At 37.0% G+C, this 19,898-nt stretch overlaps 1 protein-coding gene across 1 annotated transcript; it reads left to right on the plus strand.

The window, feature by feature from the left end:
* Window positions 1-554: 554 nt before the first annotated feature.
* LOC113449023 (lipase member M-like) lies at window positions 555-13,477 on the plus strand. Its single transcript, XM_087932190.1, has 9 exons — window positions 555-659; window positions 4,482-4,596; window positions 5,292-5,490; window positions 6,278-6,387; window positions 7,675-7,811; window positions 10,729-10,875; window positions 10,978-11,049; window positions 12,536-12,601; window positions 13,244-13,477. Exons 1-9 carry the CDS (start codon window positions 555-557, stop codon window positions 13,475-13,477), a joined length of 1,185 nt encoding a protein of 394 aa, XP_087788316.1.
* Window positions 13,478-19,898: the final 6,421 nt, after the last annotated feature.

The following is a 19,898-nucleotide window of genomic DNA, read 5'->3' on the forward strand; positions in this document are numbered from 1 at the left end:
AATATAGACACTCTCTTCTGCTTAGCTTTTGTAATCTTGTATTTTATCTATTTTGTCACCTAATTACAAATGTTTCTTTCTTTTGCTATAAGCTTCCAAATAATGGTTGCACTGTTTTCATTTATTATTTTTTAAAAAGAAATGGTTTCCGATATGTTTATGAGATTGTATGATATGAAGATATTGCATATTTTTACTGAATACAATACAGTAATGCATCTTTTTATCATAGCATTATTTTAATTTGTCTGAATGAAAATGATTTCAGGGTTATATGGACTATAAAGATTAAATGAACAAATGAATTAAATACTGTTGTATAATGTTTGACTAAGCAGAAAGGTATATGTTGTGTGAAACAACAAATGTGGCAACTGATTGAAGCCCTCAGGGCTGCATAGTAACATAAGGTATTCACTTACTTTTTTAAAAAAAACACTGTTGTCAACCTCAAAAACACATTGGCTTCAGTTTATAATCTTAACCCTTTAAAAGTTGCCTGGCAAAAGTACAATAATGCCATAAATTCCATTGCTATTTTACAGATACTGAAGATGTTTTTGTTTCTTGTGATATCTCTTTTGGTTCTGGAGTTCAACGATTCCAAAGAATTGTCAAGAACAAAGACAGAAGGGAACCCTGAAACATTCATGAATATTGTAAGTTTAATGTAGTTAATATACTTTAGTACAATATTTTATACTGTAATGGTTGGAACCTCATTGTCAATTCTAATCTGGTTTCTGAATCCAGGTATTATATATACAATGGTAAAAATGTTCCACTTGTACTAGTAAATTTATATTTGAATCAGTTATTTTAGAGTTTGCAACGATCAAGGTTAAATTTCTTAGGTGCTCATAGGCCAATGGGCACCTCCTTCAATACCTAAAGAAGGGGACAGAAGCTTTGTTTCACTCCTTTGCCAGCTTGGACCCAATCTGTTTCACCATATTCTGTCTACAGAAGAGACTCCCTGATCTCCCTCTCCCTTTCTCTGTCTCTGTCTCTCTCCCTCCCCCTCCCTTCTTCCCTCCCTCCCTCCATCTCTATCTTTATCATCTCTGTCTATCTATCTATCTATCTATCTATCTATCTATCTATCTATCTATCTATCTATCTATCATCTAACTGGTAGATTTCTCATGAAGTCAATGTAATGTTCTGGGAATCGCATTTTTCTAAGGACATTCTATAACTTAATAATGATAGGCACAATCAAAGGCCTTTCTAGGATTCATAAAGCATATATTGATTTCCCTCTGGTACTCTTTGACTTTTTCAATTATGTACCAATATTTCATGTTCCTTGGATTTCTTTTAAAGCCAGATTAAATATCCTGCATCTCTTTTTCCTCTTTATTTCCCCTTTACCATGTTGGGTGTCCAAGGTTCTTTCTTCATGTAGGGTTGTAATCTGAACTAATTGATCCTAAACATTATTTTGCCAGTCTGTGAAATAGGACCATAGTTTGTACATCTGTGGAACATCTTCGTGTCCTCTGTGTCATTTCCCAGGTTGGCTGGCATTCCTTAATTAGAACCTTTACTGATTTTTCTTCTGTTGCTTATCATATTCCCCTCCCTATTTTTTATTGTATTCAAAAGAAAGTTAAAATACAAAACTCTAAAAAAAATTCCAAAGGGGCAAAATATAAAACAATCAAGACATTTTTAAAAAGTGTATCAAAATGAAAGGAAAAAAAAACATATACATATATTATCCTCCCTAACTGAATACTGATTAATACATTACTACAATATTAGTTCCTACCCCTTGCAAAATAAGCCTCCCCCCAAAAAATTTAAACCAGTAAATCTACTTGAAAATTATTGATCTGTCTTTTACATATTATATTAATGACAACATAGTTAATAATAATAATGGTAATAATAAAAATAATGACAAGATTAAGGTCTCAAAACTCTCTGTTAAGAAAATGTTATTGTAATCTACCCATAGAAAGTTTGCCACAACGTCTATCCCAACTCATCCCAAAAGTTAAAAGTAATTCATCCTGGATTAAATATCCATGCTTGTTTCTTGATGCCATCTTTTATCAGTTGTTATCTAATTAAATAAATTCAGTCCCCACAATGGGTCTATCTTCCCAACAAAGCCCCAATAGAAGTGGCTTCCAGTTAGGTGTAATAAATCCACTCTCCAATCTTCATCAGTCTTCATAGGAAAAAGGGAGAAAAAACATAAAGGAAAATAAAAATAAAAAAGAGTCCACCATTCAATCACTGGTCAGCTTTTAAGAGCAAAAAAATAAAACAAAACAAAACAATGTAAAACAATAAATTAAAAAAGTTAAAGTTAAACCCTTTTTCTCTGACCTATTTTTAATTTATTACCATTTGTCTATTGGTATCATTTAACATTCCTATTTGAGTTGGAATATTATTTTGAGTTCAGAGATTTTGATTTATCTGTACCTGACTTAGATCTTACAGTGGTGCAACCACCGATTGCACTATTGTAGATGCTATCTTGACTTCTCTGAAACTCTTCAGAAACCTCTTCCACCTCAAGAGGCAGGAGCATGCCCAATTTGTTATTACATTATCAAGTGGCAGGTTAGTTCATTTATTATGGAGGGCTCTTCTAATCACTGGATTTGGATTGAAACTAGTTAGAGTCAAATAAGTGTATAAACAGGGGTGGGATTCTACCGGTTCACACCTATTCACTAGAACTGTTTGTTAACATTCTAAGCAGTTTGGAGAACCGGTTGTTAGAAGAAATTACTGGCCTAATCCTGTAAGGAAGGCAGGAAGGAAACATTCTGGTGTTGCTTACAGAAACTGCCTCTCCTTTAACTCTTATTACATTCTTGGCAGGACTAGACTTCCTGTCTCAGGAACTTCTCTGGAGTTTTTTTTCCCCATCCTTTGCTGATACTTTGCTTGTGTGGAGTGACCATTCAAAGTTACAATGGCACTGAAAAAAGTGACTTATGACCATTTTTCACACTTAGACTGTTGCAGCATCCCCACAGTCATGAGAGGCCAGGTGAGGAGATGCATGCCTTGATGAGAGTGATATTTAGTTGGCCATGTCCAGCCAATAACAAGCCACGTCCACCCAGTCACATGACCACCAAGCCATGCCCACCAACTAAGCCATGTCCATAGAACCAGTTGTTAAAAAAATTGAATCCTACCCCTGTTTATAAATCAGTCCCAACAGTGCTTTTTCAAGAGGCTGCTGGACTTTCTAGTTTTTCTTTGAAGACGTTTTGCTCCTCAACCAATAAGCTTCTTCAGCTCTCATCCAGAGCTGAAGAAGCTTCTTGGATGAGAAGTGAAACATCTTCAAGGAAAAACAAAAGAAAGACCAATTACCTCCTGAAAAAAGCACCTTTGGGATTCTTGAGTTCTGCTTGATATCTTGATGACCTGGATGACTGAGAATCTCCGTAGACATTTAGCAATTTATAAATCAATGTTGTTGTTTTTTACCTGAAACATTTTTCTGGAATAAAACAGATTGAAAATATTTTCACTAAAACATTTACTCTTAATATTCAATAGTCTCCAAATTTGGAATAATAAATACACAGTTTTGATACATGATATTTCTCTTTTTATTCCTTTGATAACCTATTTTTATTGGGATCTTTATTCTGGTTTGGCTAAAAAGAAATCTTTCATGGAATACAGTCTTTTTATATAGACTAAAGGATTCTTACTGTAATGGTACACTTTTCAATAAAGATAAGGTAGAGCAATGAAGAGGTGATAAGATATTATGACTTTTTTGATGTCAACTCAAATCTCCCTGGAACTTATACTAATTCTGAGAATGTAATACTTCATTCTTTAGATCAACCAAAAATGTGTAGGTCATTATTGCAATCAGAAATAACGATCCATCATATGGGTTAAAGGAAGCTAAAGATACAGATTTTTGGTAATCTTATACAGGAGACAAACTGGCAAGCTGCTATGGAAAGCAGCTTCAGCTTTGATTTAGTGGAAGATTCTAATCATTGCCTTTGGTCTCCTGTTAGACTGGAACATATCTATCAAAATTGTTCTTCCAAATGCTGAAGAGTTTACCCACAAAAGGTCACTTTTTCATTTGTGAGACTGGCTTCTTATAATATGTAGAGACATTGCTGTTATTAATATTCTCATCAGTTGAAGGACAGGTTAAATCCTACCAATTTCACAGGCAAATCTAGCTGGTACAAAACCTTATGATTAAAGATGATAATCTTAGTCACCTGAGGTTTATATTTCTATACTAGCTAAGATTGTATTTTGTAAGGGTAATAAAAGTTACTGTAAGGTTAAAAGTGAAACAAGACTGATTGCATCTCTCTCTCTCTCTCTCTCCCTCCTCCCTCTGTTTGGATGTGGATATGGGTGTGGGTGGGTGAAACTATTGGATTTTTTTTCTTTATTAATATCCAACATGTGACAGATTTAAGGCAAGGTTTTGAATGGAGCATCTTTTTTATATCCCTTTCCAGAGTGAGGTCTTACAATATCATGGTTATCCTAATGAGGAACATGAAATACTGACAAATGATGGTTACTTTCTTACTATCAACAGAATACTTCGAAGGAAAGCCTTGGAGAAAACAGGTTTCTTTTTGCATTTACAGTTCACAAAAGCAAAGTTTATTAATACTTATTTGTTCTTTTGAAATATCCTATTTACATTCTTACATCTGTAGAAATACTGCAGTGAGAAAACCCTTTCATTTAAAGGGGGAGATCCTTTGAAATAATTTATTTGTTCTGGGAAACAGAAGTCATCCTGAAAACAAATGGACACAAAAACCAAAACACACGTGGTTCCAAGTTCATTTCATTTTCCATGATATTGTGATATCATATAATAGGAACGTTTTGGGATTTCCCCGGGTCTAGATATTAATCAAAGAATCTCAAGATTGTCTTAATGAGTAAACTACATGTTAATCATTTCATTTAAATTAACATGGGAAAACAGGAAAGAACATAACCTCATTTTTAGACTTATATAGTATCATAATGCCACCCAGACTCACTTTTATGTGAGATAAGCAGTTATACAAATATAATAAACAAACAAAGTATTAAGCCAAAGCAAATGTTTTACTGTTTTTTGCCTTATAATGTTATTATGGTTTGCAGATTTATAGCTCAGTTGTAATCAGGCCAGATTCTGAATTTTATTCAGAATCTGGGCTGATTACAAAAGCCCAACTATGAAATTACATTTTTTTCTCGTTGAAATGTCTTGCTTTCTTGTCTACCCTTTTCTTCCTTTCCTTTTTTTTTGGTTTTGTTTTCAGCTTCAAAACCTGTTGTGTTACTGATGCCAGGTGTTCTTACTGATTGTGGAATATGGCTGACTAATGTGCCCAATGGCAGCTTAGGTTTTGTACTGGCAGATGCTGGCTTTGATATTTGGTTGGCAAATAATCGAGGAAGCAGATGGTGTAAAAGACACCAGCACTTTTCACATAAAGAAGAAGAATTCTGGAATTTCAGGTAAGTTAAAATATTTGGTGCTACGGGTGGGGGGAGGGAGTAATAAACTTCAATGTGAAAGAAATACAAAAGATGGATCATGCCATGTTGTTGACTTGAAAGGAAAAGTCCAAAGCCTTAGACTGTGCCATGGGTCTGATTGGACAGTCATAGAAGCATCCATCTTCATCAGCAGTCAAGGGCATCCACAAGAGAGAGAAAAAAATTCAAGAAGGTAGCTATGATTGTGCAATCAAAATCCTATCTTTTTTTTTAACATGTCACAATGCACACAAAAAGAGGGAAGGGCTTTGATTGTCATGGACACCAGTCATGCTCACTATCCTGACTTTCTTGAAAGTCCCCTTCTTCCATAGATTTCCTTCCCCCAACTGGATATGTGATTGTTTTATTTTACATTTCTGTTAGATTATGATTCCCATCCTATAGTACCATGACAAACAAGCAATTATATGCACAATTAATGCATATATAATCAGGGAAGAGAGATAGTTTGAGTCGCTTACCACATATTGCTATAGTGATATAAGTTTCATTATCCAGTTCATTGTTTTGTATTATAATACATTTAGTCAGCCATGTAATTCTTTTACATTTTTAATTCTTTTTATAGTTTTATATATGTATATACCTTTTAGGTTTGTTTGTTTTTTAAAAAATAACTTTATATATTTTACGTTTCTTAGATTTTAAAATTATTAATTGTTTATATGTCACCCTTCTTATATTTGGCTAGGACCGTAACAAAGATTTGATTGAGTGATTGATTGACTCTATTTTGTTTCAGTTTTCATGAAATGGCAATGGAAGATCTGCCAGCTATTATATATTTTATCCTAGCTAAAACTGGACAGAAACAGCTTTCTTATGTTGGCTATTCCCAAGGATCCACTCTAGGTAAGTTCTTGTATTTTTACAGGGGTGAGAAGGGAAGCGTGGCGGGTGGAAGGACAAGTGACATGATCAGCATCTTAATGGCATCAGGCAAACGATGCAATGACATCATGATGCAGATGACAACACTGTGGCTTGGTAGCAGCACATGTTATCTGATCTCATTCAGCTGTGGTAATTTCTGGTGGGATGCAAACTGGACAAAGCTATAGACTTCTAAGTGTCAATTCTTACAGTATATATTTAACTATATTCTCCATTTTTATTTTCTTTTTGTTTAGATTTATAGGAGAATGGTTTATTTAATCATACCATGAAGAAGTAATTGAACAATTTATTGGGGACAAAATAATGGAAAGTGTGAATGAAGTGAAATCAGTACATAAGACATAAACATACATAATCTTTATTGACCCATATCCTTGGATGGGTTGGGTTATATGACATTCCAAATGGAATGGGATTGCTATCACTAAAACAGAACAAAAACAAAACAACATCTCTTTAATTTGCATTTCAAACAAATAGCCTTTAATTCAATCCTTCGTATCTGTATAGAATCCTCCATATTCAAGGAAATCTTCTATGACTGGGTTAAATTCCAATGTGTAATGTGGATATTAAGCCGTTATTACTTAATCAATGGATAGGAGGGTTATGAGAAGCATGGTGGCCTAGAGGTAGAGCTCACAATCAGGAGGCTGTGAGTTTGATCCTAGGTAGCGGCAGATATTTCTCTCTCTGGGCATAAAGAGAAAATATCTTTTATGAGCTCCGGTTAGGCATCAGGAAGGGCATCCGGCCAGTAAACGCTCAGCTCCATCAGTTGCCCTTACTCCATCCCAATGCAAGGGATTGCAGGATTGTTAAAAGAAAAAAAAAGTGAATAGGAAGGTCACATGTGAAAAGGGAGGAAAAATCAAATCATCCAAGTACAACATGTAAGAATAGAATAAATTACTTTTAAAAATAACTAGTAATAAAATATGATGGATATAAAAAGCCTCATGCAAAAGAATATAATATAATAATAATATAATATAATATTCTAACTAAGGATGTCTCAGGGTGGTAAATTGATAGGAAATCAGTCAATGAAAATACATTTGAATTCTTTTGCAAAACAGTTGTAGAAGTTCCTTCAGGATAATGTTCAGTTGAGGGATTTATCTTCATCAGATTGTGTGGATATACTAATTGCTTACTGCTCTAGCAAATATAGTATGTCTATCATAAACAAGCTGTGACTTGTAATGGTTCTGAATAATCATTAATTTTCTTTATACTTAGGATTCATTGCATTTTCAGCTATGCCAGCATTAGCTGAGAAAATAAAAAACTTTTTTGCATTTGGTCCAATATATTTGGTGAATCATATCAAACCATGGTATGAGATGATAATCAAAATGAACCAAGTTGTTGTAAAGGTATGTGATTGATGCTATGGTTTTCAAATAATTAATATATGCTAATTACTTTACTGCTAAGATCTTTAAAAGGCAAGAACAAATCTCATGTCAAAATAATTGCCTTCAATAGGAATTAATCACGTTTAGGTCTGTATGGGATTAACAAGTTTATGAAGTTGAAAATATTTACAAATATTCTGGGAACTCTGCCAAGGGAAGTTAAGCTATATACTTTTTTGTTATTCTTCTCTTGGTAGCAGACAACATTTTAGTTAGGAAGGCCTTTGTACTACTACTACTACTACTACTACTACTACTACTACTACTACTACTATCTTTTTTATTCATTAAACATGAAATTCAGTTAACTGAACATTTAAAAATGTATCACAAAAACTATTGACTGGTGCTCATGACTAATATGGGTTGCTGTCAGCGTCTTAAGTATCAACCAAGTATCTTCTTAAAATATACGATGTTCCAAGTAGCATATTTTTTTGCAGTTCCGCTAGTGTTATTTCAGAAAGCTACAATTTCTTGATGTGTTTTGTAAAATTTTTGGACATGGTATTAAATGTCCTGGTGATCAAATGCCCTGGGTATCACTGCTACATGTTTCATCCATAACCGCGTAGTTTCGATGGCCAGGTTGCGATATTTCATGAGTTTTTCCAGTTCTTTTTTTCCGACTTTGGCGTCTCCTGGTACAGCGATATCAATACATTGTATGTTTTGGCCCTCAACAACCATAATATCTGGTGTCAGGGGTGGAATTCAACTGGTATTACTATGTTCACAGGACTATTTCTTGTTTTTCTATCTTAAATATATTTGTGATGGGTCAACAACTTTTCTTCAAATAATCCTGCAGCTGCTGGCTTTGGTTACTCCACCAACAGCCCTGAGTCCTGTAGCCCCTTTTCACTAGAAGAATTCTAATGTGTAATGCAGTCCTTGTTGACCAGTGAAATAACCAATCCGATATGGGCTTTTGTAAATTACATCTCATCAATTTTTTTTAATGAGACAAACACTCTTCATCTGGATCCGCTGATGAAGTATTGTTTAACTTCTAGCATGGCTGTCATGTTCCTATTTTTATTCACATTTATTATAGCTGCCCCACCTCCGATATGTGGTTATAATAAATGTAAATAAAAATATGTAGCATACCCCAAGTGAGGCACTACCTTGATGTTGTGGTTGTGGAGCTTGTGTGCTCTGATAAATATGACAGCTATGCTAGAAGTTGACCAATAGTGTGCTCAGGTTTTATCAGAGGATTCCAAAGGATTCTGAGTAATATAATGAAGCTAAATAATTATCATAATATTTATCATTGTCCATTGTCAGGATGCAATCTATTAGAGTGGAAGTGGTCTAATTAATTAATGTTATTGAATGTTTTTAAGTGATTTTAATTTGTTGGCTTTTATTGGATTTGTTGGAACCATTTATAATGGGAATTAAGATTACAATCAAAAGAATAGATAGAAATATTGCTTAGTTTCTATGGTAAATTTAAGTATTTATCCCTTGTATTATCTGTTATTTAGTTATCAAAGATTATTGTAGTGCATATATGTTTCAAGTTTATCTCTATGTTAAGAGTTGAGCTCAGTGGTGGGATTCAAATTTTTTTACTACCGGTTCTGTGGGCGTGGCTGGTGAGCATGGTGTGGCTTGGTGGGCGTGGCTTGGTGGGCATGGCAGGGGAAGGATACTGCAAAATCTCCATTCCCCCCCCCCCCCATCCTACTAACCTGCTTTCCAGCTCCGTTCTCCTGTGCAGGGAAACAAAAGAAGACCCAGCCAATCAGCGAGGCAGAGAATAGATGGGGGCGGGGCCAGTCAGAGGTGGTATTTGCCAGTTCTCCAAATTACTCAAAATTTCTGCTACTGGTTCTCCAGAACTGGTCAGAACCTGCTGAATATCACCTTTGGTTGAGCTGCTAAATTACCAAGGGCAACAGCTGAGGTATCAGTGGACTGGGGTTAAAGCTTCCAGCACCAATCCCTGAATGATGAAATAAGATATTTGGCATTGTATATAATCTTATGATCCAGTTCTGTGGCTCATCACCCATTACCTAGGACTGTGATGGCAAACCTATGGCACATGTGCTGGAAGTGGCAGGCAAGAGGTTGCCCGGAAAAGCCCCACTGCACATGTATGCGTGCTGCCCGCCCGCTTGTTGATCTGGCATGCATGCATGAGGCACGGGGGCATGCGGGAGTTGCACGCATGCACAGAGTCATGCAGTGCACGTGGGGGTAATGCGTGCATGCGCAGGGGGCGTGGGGCCCCCTGCGCACATTGCCTTCTGGGTGCTGGCATGCACAATTTTCACCATGGGAGCCCAAAAAGGTTAGCCATCACTGACCTAGGAAAATGTCAGAGGCAGAGGTGGTATTCAGCAGGTTCTGACCAGTTCTGGAGAACCCGTAGTGGAAATTTTGATTAGTTTGGAGAACTGGTAGTGGAAATTTTGAGTAGTTCAGAATACCACCTCTGACTGGCCCTAGCCCCATCTATTCTCTGCCTCCCGAGTCCCAGCTGATTGGCTGGGTCTTCTTTTGTTGTCCTGCACAGGAGGATGGAGCTGGAAAGCAGGTTAGTGGGGGGGGGGAGGGAATGGGATTTTGCAGTATTGTTTCCCCAGGAGTGGGGTGGGAATGGAGATTTTACCATTTTGCGGTATCGTTCCCCTGCCATGCCCACCAAGCCATACCACACCCACCAAGCCAAGCCCACAGAACCGGAAGTAAAAAAATTTGAATCCCACCACTGGTCAGAAGTACTGTCAGGTCTTTGCTTCCTCCCAGCCACCTATTATGATAGCTCATTTTGAAAGTAAACTTGGAATGTGCAAATTTGAAAGGACAGAGAAAGTTTAAAGGCACTGAAAATGGATTTGAATTGTTTTATTTACAGGCTGCATTAGGCAGAAAAGAAATTTGCGTGCTACCTAATCAAATATTACGAATATTGACTAGGTTTTGTGGCATGGATTTATGGAGAAAAACCTGTGCAAATATTTTATTGTCCGGTGGTGGAATTAGTGAAAACAATGTAAATATGGTATGTTTACTGCATATTTTTAAACAAGCTAATTTATTTCAAATGGTGACATCAATGTACCAATTAAATGAAAATGTATTTTTTAAAAATATTCTTCCTCAGAGTCGCCTGGATGTCATTGTAACAAATTTATTAGGATGCACATCAACAAAAACTCTCTTACATTGGAAGCAGGTAAAAATTCTGAAATGTGAAACTAAAAATGTGAATTTTACTAACTGGGAATAACAAATGCCCTTTTTGATCTCTGTTTTCATAATAAATGCTTCTATCTCAAATAAAATTAAAGCATTAATTTCCCGTTAATTAAAAATGAATTCTTCTTTGTTTTCTCCATTAGCTTTTCTGAGTATTAATTTTTTATACCATTATTTATAGAACCTAAACCAGAGCTGTCAAACCTGCGGCCAGCAGGCCGGATGCATCACGCGCTGGCCATGCCCACTGCCGTTTTAGCAAAAGGGGAAAAAAGCTGCAATACGTCATGTGATGATGCCGTGACAACGCGAGTGTGACACCCCTGGCCTACACCCAAAAAGACTAGGGCAGTTCGCGGGACAAACAGCCATTAAAAACTGTCAGCTAATCTAAACTATCACTGGGACAGTCCAAGAATTTGCAAGCATTTAAATGCTACTTGTCTCGTGAACCAGGGTGGGGTTCTGAAGGGCAGGGCACTGATTGAGAAAACATATGGGCTACTGTCCTCCACTGAGTAGGAACACTTCTTCTCCCAAGGATGATGTGAATTTGGAGTTGGGAAATCCGCTGGCAAAGTAGCACCACAGCACAGATGTTGATTGCATTTACTCTAGTGATTAAGCAAGCTGCTATATTTTGAATCAATTGAAATTTTTCAGTTCTCTTCAGAGGCAAAGTATGTTCCATCGTCTGTTTGTCAGGTTACAAATGCCATGCCCCCAAATCAGGATAGACATGTCTTGGTTCTTCCAAGTAGAGTTCTTTATTATTCTTCACCTGGAGACAAAATCTTGCCAAACTGAAGCACCCTACTGTCTGTATCTAGACATATCATCTGAGAATGATTAGGGAGGACTTCTTCATCCTCCTTCTTTCTCAGAAAATATCTGGACTGAGCTGCCTCTTATTCTTCTGGAATGCAGTCCCTCCCTCCTCCTAATCCAGTTTACTATATTCCATAACATCAAGGGACTAAATCATTCATACCAATACTTTTCAGTTAATCAATTGGCACACTAGACAAGCTGGGCAACAGACCTCTGGCAGTTGCTCCATGTATTATTTGCAATAAATATTGTTCAGATTCCCAGAAGGGAGGGAATACAGAAAGACAGAACAGTTTGTGTGGGAGGATGACAGTCACTTACAGCTACAAAGCTAAAATAGGCTGCATTGTGACAAGTTTAAGGAAATTGTGCCCTTGAGAAATTAATCATTAATAGTATTGACTTTTTATTAAGGAATTTAAAATTCCAATCTATCCAAAAACACCAGAAAGGAAAAGTAATTTTTTACCATAAAAGTTATTTTGTTCCAGAATCTTCTATTGTGTATCTTTGTATCTTAACTTATTCTAAAGGATTATGTAAATAGATTATTTTAATGGGAAGCTTTAGAAAATTGCATAAAAAATAATTTACAAAAGAGATTTTAGAGACTTTTCTCTTGTCCTTTTCAGGTGCTTGATTCTGGGCAGTTTAAAGAATTTGACTATGGTTCTAGGAATATGGAAAAATACAATCAGGTTAGACAAAGATTTTTTTTCAAATGAAAGTAATATTGCAGATAAATAAGAATGAAGATAAAGTGGTTACAAATTTACTATTTTTGTATTTTTTATTTACATAACACCGTTACATTTAATATGTCATCCTGGATTCACCTATTTTGATTAAAGGCAGGAGTGTCCATTTTTGTATCAATGAAATGCTGTGTCATCAAACATGTAAAGTCTACCCAGATGTAACTACCAGGAAATTCAAAAAAGAATGTATTGGGTCTCTTTTAAACTACAAAAAAGTTCTTTTAGGAGCAATTAGCAGGAATTGAATTTAGAGAATTGGAGACAATGAATAAAGCTTACTGTGCTAATAATTTAAACAGGTTTTTTTTTTCCAGATTTTATGGGATTATGGTCGTAAAGCCTGTAGGTAGATTGCTCAAAAATAGAAGATATGTTATGATAGTGAGGGCCACATAGCATGACAATAAAAGTGTATTATATTAACAACCATCCTAAAAAATAAGTCAGGTAGAGCTATCCTAGACTCTGGGAAGTAGCAAAGCTAAATGATTCAAACTACGAGATATTACAGGACAATATTATAATAGTAGCAATATTTAGTTGTTATGAGATTTAATAAAGTGTTTATCTTCTTCTCTTTAGATGACCCCTCCCTTTTATGATATAAGAAACATGAATATCCCAATCTTCATGTGGGGTGGTGAAAACGATCAAATTTCAACACTAAAGGACACCGAACTATTGCTCCCTCTTCTTAGTAATCTGATCTCCTACAAAATAATTCCTCAATGGATGCATTATGATTATCTTTTCGGCCTTGATGCACGTCAAAAATTGTATGATGAACTTGTTGACATAATTCACAATTTCTCATAAGCTGGGGATTGTCTAGTACAGGGGTCGCCAACCTTTTGGACCTCAGGGACCACCAAACTCATAATTTTAAATCCCAGGGACCACTAACCGGTTCTGTGGGCATGGCCTAATTTGTGGGTGTGGCTTGCTGGTCATGTGACTGGCTGGTCATGGCTTGTATGTAAATATTATAAATATTTATATAAATATTGAATTTTTTATAAATAAGAGCAACTTTTACCCAAAATCAGGCAAAGCAGGCAGATTGAGTTGCTCACAGAATCACAGATTCACTCAGAAATCTATCTGCTATTGGCTAGCTCAATCTGTTACATAAAATTTGCTAGCAAGCAAACTCACAAAATTAACTCACAACACAATATTTACATACACCATGTATGTACATGGTGTATTTTTTTTTTTTTAAAAGAGCAACTTTTACCCAAAATCAGGCAAAGCAGACAGGCAGATTGAGTTGCTCACAGAATCACAGATTCATTCAGTGATCTATCTGCCATCGGCTAGCAGTCTGTCACATAAAATTTGCTTGCCATGAGTCTGCACTGAATAATAGAACCTTTGGTCCTAAAGGAGGTTCGGCTGTGCTTAAAAACAGAGCCAAAGATCTAAAGACCAGCTAGAAAGCAAGAAATCCAACCATTCCTGCTTCCCATCTAATCTAAATCTCCTGGCACAGCAGAACACAGATGATGGTCAGAAAAAGGAAAAATAGCAGTTTAGCAGGCAAGTTTGCCGGGTAAGGAGTGAGTGGGCGGGGAGGGTTCCCACAGGCCATGTGGGCTACACAGCCTTGTGTTTCTGTGCAGCATGGAATAATTGCTTTGGGAGGGGGGGTGCTCTGGGGGTGAGATTTGTCTGCGGCCCAGCAACATTTTCTCACGGCCCACCAGTGGGCTGCAGCCCGCTGGTTGGCGACAGCTGGTCTAGTACAGTGGTCGCCAACCAGTGGGCTGGGGACCACTGGTGGTCCGTGAAAACATTTTGGTGGACCGCAGAGAAATCTCACCCCCAGAGCACCCCACAAAGCAATTAATCCAGGCTGAATGGGAACACAAGGCTGCTCGGCCCACATGGCCCATGGGAACACAAGGCTTGCGTCGCTTGCATTACGAACAACATGAGGTAGTGAGGAGAAGGGGAATTTGCTCCAATTGCCCCACACGCCTGGCATGGCCACTGGGCTGTTTCTTTCCTCTTCTTTCTTCTGCTTTTGGCTGCATGCATGGAAAGCAGCAAAAGTCTTTCTTTCTTTCCCCAAATTCCACCAGAAATGAATCTTTGGGGCCCTGCAAGGCATCCTGCTCCAAGAGGCTGCACCAGCGTGACAATTCTCACAAAGATTCATTTCTGGTGGAATTTGGGGGGAGAGAAAGAAAGACTTCTGCTGCTTCTGCTGCTTTCCTTGCATGAAGCCAAAAAGTCTTTCTCTTTCTCTCTCTCTCCCTGAGAATGGAGCTGGAGACAGTAAAGAATGATCGATCGGTAGGAAAACAGGGTGGGGAATTTTTCTGCAGCCTATTTTGAGATTTTCCCAGGTCTCTGGTCCTCGGGATTTAAAATTATGAGTTTGGTGGTCCATTAGGTCCAAAAGTTTGGCTACCCCTGCTGTAGATTTAATTATATTTATATGTATTTACCAAATTTATATAGCTGGTTGGCGACCCCTGGTCTAGTATGTCATTGGCAAACATGCCACTGCAGAATGTTTCCTTAACAGAAAAAATGCATGCATCACTTAAGCAGAAGTATCTAATTCTTTTATCTGATGTTTTTTTTAAAGAATACTGTCATTGTTTGGAGAAATGAACTCAGGGAATTAGGACTCTGACACTTTGCTCAGTTTCAATATATCCTTTATTGAGTACATCATACTGGCACTTGAAAAAATGAAGCTAGCTATAAATCATTCCCATACTCAGGGACAGTTAAACGAATAAGATCTCCCCACCCACCTCTTTGTCCCTCAGGTCACATGGGCCAATCAATCCAGGTGTAGGTTCCCGCTCAGCTTCGACAACTCTCCGTTGAAATGACCTTGGCTGGGTGGGAGATGTTATGGCTAGCCAGCTGAGGCACCACATTCCTGAGTCCCCTCCCCCCAATGCTCCACCCTCCCTCTTGAATGGCAATCAAGAAACAAAGCAGAAGTAAACATGGTTTCAGCTGAAGTCATTCTGTCTATACCTTTTAAAACAGTTAGCCTTGAAAGAATGCAATCCTGGGGATTCTAAACTTTGGGAAGACTCAGAGTAAAGTTTTGAGTAAGAAGGGTAAAGTGTTGAGTAGATTCCCACAGTAAAGTGTTGAGTAGCAAAAGAACAATGATGCCAAACTGTAAGAACTGAAGCAAGATTCTCAGAATTCAACAGACTTTCCCTTCTTCTAGTTTCAGTTGCAAAAATCGTGTTAAAGAAACCCCTCAAAATGGTAGTTGTGGAAAGATGACCTCAGCTTTGGCCCCATTGTACATGTGTTTGGCCTTGCATGAATTTCTAAAAGGGGTGGGGTTTTGAGGCAACTGCCATCTTGACTTTTTCAAAAATATAGTAAAGTTATTAATAAAAAGTAACACCATCTAGAAAAGAAGGAAAAGAAACAATAGAAAATGCAGAAAGGAAAAAGAGAAAGCAAAATTGAAAGGAAAGAAAAAAACAGTAAAGAGAAATATCAGGAAATGACTTTCCCTATGTCACAAGCCTGTCTGTGATGAGTTAACTGATGCTGTGAACGACCTTTCTCGGTGCATGGAGGCTGTTGAGGCCTGGATAGGGAACAGAAGGTTTAAAATTGACACCTGGCAAAACACAGTGACTTTGGTTTTAGGGCTCCTCGGTTCTTGGAGAATTGACATCTGTGATATAATATTATCTGGATTCCCAGAAGGAAGGGATTGCATTTAAGAGGAGCTAAAGATAGTGCAATTTCTCCCTCTTGTGTGGGAGAGAGAGAGTTGAGGTGACTCCTCCCGAATAGTCCCAGAATATGTTTTATGATGCAATTCATCTGTTTTAGCCACAGACTTCAGAGGATAATTAGGACTGCAGAAAAAACAATCACTACCCACTTGCCTTCAGTCGAGGACCTGTATACTGCAGAAGTCAAAAAGAGGGCTGTGAAAATATTTACAGACCCCTCACATCCCGGACATAAACTGTTTCAACTCCTTTCTTCAAAACGACACTACAGAGCACTGCACCACCAGAACAACTAGACACAAGGACAGTTTTTTTCTCAAACAACATCACTCTGCTAAACAAATAATTCCTTCAACACTGTCAAACTATTTACTAAGTCTGCACTACTATTACTATTAATCTTCTCATCACTCCTCATTGCCCATCCCCCTTCCACTTGTGACTGTATGACTGTAACTTTGTCTCTTGTACCCTAATGATTTTTATTGACTGTTTCCTAGTATGATTTGATTGCTTATTGTACCCTATGACTATTATTAAGTGTTGTACCTTATGATTCTTGATGAATGTATCTTTTCTTTTATGTACACTGAGAGTATTTGCACCAAGACAAATTCCTTGTGTGTCCAACCACACTTGGCCAATAAAGAATTCTATTCTATTCTATTCTATTCTATTCTATTCTATTCTATTCTATTCTATTCTATTCTATTCTATTCTATTCTTTAGTTTGGTGAGATCTCTGTCAATAGCTGAGGAACAATAAAGGAAACTATTTGGAAGAATCTCCACATGTATTTCTTGGTTTTGGGACCCTGACACCATCTTTGGTCACAGATAGAGTTGCACCATCAAGATACAGCTGGTGCCTCTCCTGGACATGCAACTCCTGTTTGAGGGGCAGATGGCAGTCATGGTCAGGAGGCCCTTTGCAGAACTGCAAGTATTGCGGCAGTTATATCCTTTGCTGGACCAATATGCTCTTCTTACAGTTACTTCTCACTTGAACTACTGTGATGTTTTCTATATGGGGCTGCCCCTGAAGAGTATCCAGAAGCCTTATTTGATCCAAAATGCAGTAGTCTCTCAGTTTTGCACAAATCAAGATTTGCGTATTTGTCATTTCTTTTGCCAGAGCCACAATGGCTACCAATTTGGTTCTAGATGCAGTTTAAGGTGCTGTTTTTTTCTTTTAAAGCCCTACATGGCTTTGAGTCCAGCTTATTTGAGGAATGGCCTCTCTCCAGTTTCATCTACCTGGCCCACCAGAATGGGAAGGCAAGATCTGTTATGGATCCTATCTATTAGGGGAGTACACCCAGAAAAAGAGCCTTATCTGTAGTGGCTCCTTTAGGTTATCAGTGCCTCAGAAATAACATTGGCCTTCACTTTGATACTATACTTTTCTGGAAGGGTCATTCCAGTCCTGATATCAGCAAAAATCCATCAAGAGTTATCAGAAACTATCTCTGTGAAGCACAGTGAAAAAGACTGGTATAAAGACATTGGCATTTACAGTATTTGATGCATGATTGTGTGTGCACACACACATACACACATGTACACACACACATCCCTTATTTAAATGCTTGTCCCTGAAACAATTGCACACCTGTAATTTCCTACTGAAAGATTAAAACTTGCTCTATTCACACAAAATGAATGTGGCTCTCTATTTTTTTTTCCTTTCAGCTGTTTGTTTGTTTCAAGTGCACCTCAATTTTAACTTCAAGTTTTGATGTTTAGTTTTTTTACTTTACTTTTTTTTATTGTAAATGTTAATTAGTTGGTTGAAGGCTGATTTATTCTAACCCCTTGTTGAATGTTAAGCTGATTGTGTATGTGTGTGTTTTACTGCTTTATTATGCTGTTGCAAATCTCTTTCACTTTCACCATATGGAAGTCAGGAGCAATTTCCTGAATAGTGAAAGTTATCTGATGTCAGTTACATTTCAATCATCTCAACATACATCTCAACAAATACATGCTCTGTCTTACATATTGGCAAAAAAATAATAATCAGAAAATAAAATACAGGCTGAATAGTCAAGACCTTGTTGATGATCCAAACTCTGTCAAGGACCTTGGAGTACTCATCTCAAATGATCTAAGTGCTAGAGCCCACTGTAACTACATAGCCAAAAAGGCATTGAGAGTTGCTAACCTAATCCTGCGTGCTTTTTCTCTGGTAATATCACACTACTAACTAGAGCATACAAAACGTTTGCTAGACCAATCCTCAAATACAGCTCATCAGTCTGGAACCCACATTACATATCTGATATTAACACAATTGAGAAAGTCCAGAAATATTTCACAAGAAGAGTTATCCACTCCTCTACTCATTGCAGAATACCTTATGCCACCAGACTCAAAATTCTAGACCTAGAAAACCTAGAACTATGCCGCCTTTGGTCCGCTAAGCATAGTATAAAAAATCATACATTGCAATGTCCTACCTGTCAATGAATACTTCAGCTTCAACTATAACAATACAAGAGCAAAAAATAGATACAAACTCAAGGTTAATCGCACCAAACTTGATTGTAGGAAATACGACTTCAGCAACGGAGTGATCAACGTCTAGAATACTCTACCTGACTCTGTGGTTTCTTCTCCAAACCCCAAAAACTTTAACCTTGGGCTGTTTACTATTGACTTCACCCCTTTTAACAACTCTGGTTTTATTTTTTAAAAATATTTGATGGAAATTTATTCCCACATTATTATTATGGGAAAGACTATCTAAATGTTCTCTGAGGTTATTTTGCTCTGCTTTGCTCTCCTTATTCTTGAGATGAACTGTTTGTGTCTGACTTTAAAAGCTCAGTTACAGAAGATGGATATATTTAAAATACAAACAATGCATCAACTTAAGGATAAAGCCTTTAAAAAAACTGCTTTTTAACTTACAGATTCAAACTGAAAATTTATATTAAAAGTTTGGTAAAATAACAGTGGTTAAAATCAACCCATGCTATTCAGGTATGAGTAACAACAGCTAAAGCAGATTTAATATTGAATGGATTAGAATGTAATTTGTTGCTGGCAGATTTGAAGGAGAAATAGTCTAGTTTGAAAATTGCAAGCTGGTTTGGAGAAGGCTGAAAAGGCCATGGATTCTAAAACTCAAAGTAGACAGAACTGATAATTAATGAATAGGATTTTTAAAAGGCAGATTGGTGGTGTTTGGGGAATGGACTTATCATATCTAAATGGAACACAAATGTTAAGAGAAGTTTCAACTTGTAGGAGGTTTTTTTTTTTAAAAAAAACAAAGGCTGTGAGGATATAATAACAGAGATTTATGATTTTTGGGAAAGGGATCCAATTCTTAGGAAAAATCCCTGTTAAATTTTTAAGGAAAAGTCTTATTATTAAGAATCAATCAGGGACATTTGAGTCTAGATGGACCAGAGACAATGATTGAGGCGTCTTATGGTAATTTAGAAGGCATTGTGCACTTTCTGTGAGTGAAATGCAATGAATAGATTGTTAAGAGAAGG

The sequence above is a fragment of the Pseudonaja textilis genome, chromosome 4, assembly GCF_049901715.1.
Source record: "Pseudonaja textilis isolate UNSWEBS1 chromosome 4, rPseTex1.2, whole genome shotgun sequence".
Taxonomy (NCBI): domain Eukaryota; kingdom Metazoa; phylum Chordata; class Lepidosauria; order Squamata; family Elapidae; genus Pseudonaja; species Pseudonaja textilis.